Source organism: Rhopalosiphum maidis, chromosome 2 (genome assembly GCF_003676215.2).
Source record: "Rhopalosiphum maidis isolate BTI-1 chromosome 2, ASM367621v3, whole genome shotgun sequence".
Lineage (NCBI taxonomy): Eukaryota > Metazoa > Arthropoda > Insecta > Hemiptera > Aphididae > Rhopalosiphum > Rhopalosiphum maidis.
In genome coordinates this window covers 90,325,007-90,330,917 of record NC_040878.1, presented here as the reverse complement: position 1 = coordinate 90,330,917, position 5,911 = coordinate 90,325,007, and the positions used below count along the sequence as shown (strand labels likewise).

General features: G+C 25.0%; 1 protein-coding gene across 1 annotated transcript; it reads right to left on the bottom strand.

Moving 5' to 3' along the window:
* Positions 1–494: 494 nt before the first annotated feature.
* Positions 495–2,791, bottom strand: LOC113553380 (keratin-associated protein 6-2-like). The gene is made up of 3 exons (XM_026956690.1): positions 2,629–2,791; positions 925–1,120; positions 495–858 (listed from the first exon to the last, which is right to left on the bottom strand). Exons 1-3 carry the CDS (start codon positions 2,650–2,652, stop codon positions 653–655), a joined length of 426 nt encoding a protein of 141 aa, XP_026812491.1. The 5' UTR covers positions 2,653–2,791; the 3' UTR covers positions 495–652.
* Between the last annotated feature and the right edge of the window lie 3,120 nt (positions 2,792–5,911).

Genomic DNA, 5,911 nt, shown 5'->3' with positions numbered 1-5,911 from the left:
TTTTACCAGACACTTTTGATAACTATTGAACATTTTTTACTTTGACCCCGTTCCTCCAAAAGTTCCAACTAGATTCATTTTCATTTTTAAGAGGGGCTGAAGTCAAAAATTAATACATTATTTCTACTCCAAAACGTGATGACAGACACAAAAAAACAAAAACATACATAATTATTGTAAAATCAATACATTCTTCATTCTGTTCAGAATCTATAACACATGGTTAAACTATTAATGCGACGTTGATTTAGATTTAAATAATAAATGTTTTTTTAAATTTAATAACTATTTATATTTATTGAATGTTATTATTTAAAAAAATATTAGCAGCTGATAATAAAAATGATTTAGTTGCCTACTACCTGGTTATTGTTCTTATATTTTTAATCGTTTGATAAAATATTTTTTCTTGAGATTATTCATATACAAATTATGAATAAATACCCAAGAATTCTCAGTCAGCTAGATTTTATATAAATTTAAAAATCAAAGAATTAAAATATTAATAAAAAAAGATCTTTAATTTATTAAATATATGTATAAAACTAGCTGTTATAGGCAGATGATATACATTTTACAAAAAAAAAACATAAAACTGTTTAATTTAGAAGGAAGATGTGCTGTGTTTAATGATTATATGATGTAAGTGTAATTAATAATGGTGTCCGTATCCATGTCCGTAGCCGTTTCCGTAGCCGTTTCCGTAGCTGTTACCGTAGCCGTTTCCGTAGCCGTTTCCGTAGCCATGTCCATAACCCTGATTGCCTCCATAGTATCCGCCCTGGTGACCATATCCACTGTTGTAACCATATCCATTATTGTAGCCGTATCCACCTTGTTGACCATAGCTACTGTAACCTGGAAAATTAAACGAATTTTTAAATATAGATACCGTTATAAGGTAGTCATTAAAGCATGTCTTACCTCCAGTGAAACCGATTCCAACACCTACTCCATAACCATTTCCATAATTATTATAACCTCCTCGGTGACCTCCGTAGTTTCCGTAAGATCCGCCACCATATCCACCTCCATAACCACCACCGTAACCACTACTAAACCCAATAAATCCTAAAGGTGTAGCTGTTGCAATGGCTAGTGTAGCTGCCAAGAATACACACTGAAAAATACAAAATAATAATTATGATTTTACATACATGTAATTAAATATTTATAGAAATCTACTATGAATAATATTGTGATGATAATTAAATTAATAAAAACTAAAATCTATTATACTAATTCCCTTTTTTCCCCTATTTTCTAGTTTTATTTCACAATTTACTTTGAATATAATCTTTTGATTCTATCATATATTTTTATAAAATATATTAAAATATGATTAATTTAAGATAAAGGAATGGTCAAACAATAAAAGTTGTAAATACTATTCAAAAGATTATTTAAGATAATATTAAAATAATCAAAATTATAATTATAAAATTTGGATTCTGAAATTATATTATACGAAATGAATATTATAATGAAACACAAAAAACGTTATGGTAAATTATTGCTCATAATACATAGCTATAGCTTTTCTGAATACCGAAGTCGTTACTTATTCCGGGCAAATTGAGTAGAAGTTTTTATAATTTTATCTCAATTGAGTGAAGCTAAGTAAAATTCTAATCGAGTTCAAATCGGTTGTTGATTGAATGTTTGATCAGATCCTTATAATTTATATGTAATAATTAATATTATATCTTATTGACTTAGTTATATTCGTTTACATTTTATTTGACTAATTTGTCAATTGTTAAACATTATAATAACATTTAAAATAATGCATATTTTTATATTACACATGTAATATTTTAAATGTATTCTAATGTTTTATTAATTGACAAATTAAATAAACTAATTTAACTATTTTAATATTTTAAATATAATATACGTGATATAAATACAACACTCAATTTCCTTTTAAAGAAATCAAAAAATAAAAAGGTGGGTAAGTGTTGTGTGGACCATTGTTAAAAATGTGTTCAATTTAAATGTATTTTTATATCATTGTGTGTGACATTTTAGTAAATTAACAACTCATAAGGAAACTTTTATTCAATTTTAAAGCAACTTGAGCCAAAAAAAATGTTATCAACATTGAACGAAAAAAGATTAAAAACCTCAAATGTCTATAAGTAGCTCAAAAAGAAAATATTAAAAAAATTATTTCATATATTGAAAATGTTAATATTTTGTGAGAATTTCAAGTATCTACGGTTATTCTAAAGTTATTTTAAAGAGAAAATCGATTTTGTCAAATACTGCTTTTACGTAAAAATGCCCATTATTCCTAATTTTTTTTTAGAAATAAGCGTCTGTTATTTTTTAAAATAAAATATTGCAAATATCCCCGTCCCCAAGAAATGCTATTGGGGATGTCCGTCAGAGAAAGTTCTGTAGCATTTTATATATAGTTCGTAAATCAAAATTTAACAAATAGAAAACTCTATAAATCGCGTTATTCAAATTCGATGATAAAATTATGAAATTTCACAAAATAAATAGTTACCACGGCTCACGAATGGGATATAATAGTAATTTTAAGAGAACGTAATGGTATGATTTGGGGGCTTTTGGGAATTGGGGGTGTGCGTGAAAATAATTATTCATAAAAATACTCACCAAGACGAGTTTGCTGGCACTCATGTTTGTCTCTTTTGTCTTCGGTATGGTTATAGTAATAATTATTTTTACTGACCACGACGGACTACTATTTCTTCGGCCAATTTACAGAAACGTCTGAATCGGTATCTTCGGACACTCGACGTTTTATTTAATGCTAAAACTGTTATGCAGTGTACAAATTTTGTATTTTTTGGTTTGTGTCGTCACTCTCGGTTATTATTTGTTCGGGACGTTGGCACCGGTTCGGCCTTGAAATTTTGATCACGGTCCGAAACCAGTTTTCCTCGTTTATATTTTTTTTGCTCGCGCGAATAGCTCATCGTTACTTACCCCATACACATACCATTGAGGAACGAGCAGCGTTCCAAAGAATAAATTTTAAGATTCATACAAATGATATGGCAGATAATAATATATGTTAATATAGTGATGTGCATAATATCATTATAATATCGTGTTCGGATTTTTGCCAAGTATAATTTGCACAGAAACCACGTTTCAAATTCGTTATTACCTCGTACAAAAGCAGTTTAATATAATATTATAATATATACCTACCTTAATCGTTATCAAAATTATGTATGAAAATAGTAAATATATTTATATTATACTAGGTCTGTATAATATATATATATATATATATATATATATATATCGTTTAATTCATGTAATTCAACTATGCTACGAGGTAATAAATTTGCATTCCAATTTTTTTTTTATTATATTTTTCGGAAATACCAACAATATACCGGATAACTATAACGGTAGATTCTCTTTATGTAGAAACTCAAGGGAATCAGAAAAAGTTCGAGACATCGAAAACTTCAAGATATCGAGTTTTATTAAAATTCATTAAGTACTAATAGTACAATTAATAATAAATATGTATTTTTTTTTTATAAAAATATTATTTTTGTTTTTGTAAGAATTAATTGTAAAATGTAAGGACATTTAATTTACGATTATTTTCCATTTCACTATATTATGAACGAATGACTACTAATATGAATTACAAACGCGTGAAATCATAACCACTATACTGATTGTACTGGATAATTTTTTGTTCTTACTGTAATAAAAATATTATTTATGTTTTCAAAATAACGAAAAACGAAAAACGATTAACTTTATTTCGAGTTATTGAGAGCAAAACGCTATTAAGTTTAATGGTAGTTTCAAGGGGATTTCTATGTAATTCGAGATAACGATGTTCGAGTTGTTCAACATAATAAGAATCCACTATATTATACAATCGAGTAATGGTAATATGAAATTATACAGTGTTAAATTGTGTATGTCATACCTTCCTTAACTATAATAATATTTGAATATTTAATAAAAATATTAGTGATTCATCATTCAAAATATTTACTAAAAATAACTTTATAAATATTGGATAAGTATTAAGTACCTTACTGAAATAATGAAATATGTAAGAAAGACAGAAAACATTTAATTATTTGAGTTTTTACGGTTAGTGCATAAATAGGTTAATCAAAAATTACTATACGGACATTTTAATATTGTTGGATCTCATATATTTGTATTATTATTATTATCCTAAGTAATATGTTTTAAAAATATTACACAGAAAAACAATAATTATTAAAGGAAACAAACATGATAAAAAACACTATGAATTACGATACATAATCCGCTTATACCAGTATTTTATGTTTTAAAGAACTCGAATACCACTAAAAATTGTTGTTTGTACATTTTATTTCGTAATGTTATTTTAACTTTTTTTATTATCGTCTATAATATTATTTTATTATTATTTATTTCACTAAAAATATTTTTCTTAGCAATAATTATAGTCTAATGATAATGCTAAAATAGCAAACTTAAAATAATTTTCTAGATATTGCGTATTGTCACTATTAAACTCATATAGTATTTAGGTAAACAAAGACTAAAATTTAATTGTATATATGACCTTATAACTTCTTATGAGTTATGTTTAGTATGTTTTATTTGTAGAACATGATAAACATGCTAATAGGTTGGCTGCAATTTATCCATTAGTATTATGAGTAATCTATTAGTATTCTATTTGTATGGTATTATAATCTTTTGGATTGTTTTTCTTGACTCTTATTTATTACAGTAAACAATTAGCTCATGAATCATAGACCATGTAATTTTTTCACAGAATTCGCATCATTAGTTTGTTTCATATATACATACCAGTATATAACATAAAGTATTATATAATTTTGATCATCGTGGTTCTTAACTTATAATAAGAACGTATTTTGCATTGCAATAATATTTTATATTGAGAAGTCAGTGAATTCTATGTGTCTTATAATAACGATAATGAGGATTTTCACAATATTCTATGGCCAGTATTATTTCAAGTATAAACATTGATAGAAAAATGCAATAGAACTTTAACTAGGTAGGTTTATAATTTAAAAAGGACCAAAAATTTAATAAACTGTAATTATAATATTGTATAATGGTCAAAATTTTTTCATAAAAGGCTTAAAAATTATTCTTTTATACTAATTATTAAACTCAAATTCTATTATTTCTTTGATCACAATACATTTTATTTTTTAACAGTACATAAATTTATTTTCGTAAAATATTACACATGTGAAAAATAAATCTTAAATTTAAAACAAAAAAGATGTTTAAATATCTAGTTATATATATTTAAATCTATAGAACACTTTCAAAAGTATATTTATTCTAAAAAAACAAAGTTAAGCCGTTAACATAATGTACAATGTGGAAAGTTATTTGTACATTTATATACAAAAAAATTGAAAATGACTTATTTGTAGAGTTTATATTTTTTTAAATATTGAAGTTTCAACATTTGATGTTCAATAACATTGTGATTTTTAATTTTTTTGAAAAAAATTGTGAATTATTTATAATACCATATTATATAAGCGCAAGTATTTCAAATATGTGGCCCGTGAGCTCGTGCTCGGATAATAATACAACAATATATTAAGAATTATAAAATATATAAAAATATATTTAGTTTATCATTTATGAAAATATAATTTATAACACATTTTTTTTTAAAATATAAAATTAAAATGTCTGTTATTTGATTTTTAGGTAAATTAATATGAATTTGTTACTTAATAATTTAATTTTGTTTGATCGTTTTAAATTATACTATTAAGTCAACTAAGTGAAGTGTTAAAAAGTTTTTTTTAATATTGAATATTAAAAAAAAAAAAGTAAGCAAGTAGCTACAGCTCTGCTGTAAATTAGGCTTCGAGTAGGACACTATAAATGATGTGTTAAATTTGAA

Excerpts from the sequence above, each read along its gene's own strand:
- LOC113553380 (XM_026956690.1), bottom strand. The coding sequence starts at position 2,652 with ATGAGTGCCAGCAAACTCGTCTTG. Across the intron at positions 1,121-2,628 it reads GTGCCAGCAAACTCGTCTTG|TGTGTATTCTTGGCAGCTAC; the intron begins GTGAGTATTTTT and ends TGTATTTTTCAG. Across the intron at positions 859-924 it reads TGGAATCGGTTTCACTGGAG|GTTACAGTAGCTATGGTCAA; the intron begins GTAAGACATGCT and ends TTAATTTTCCAG.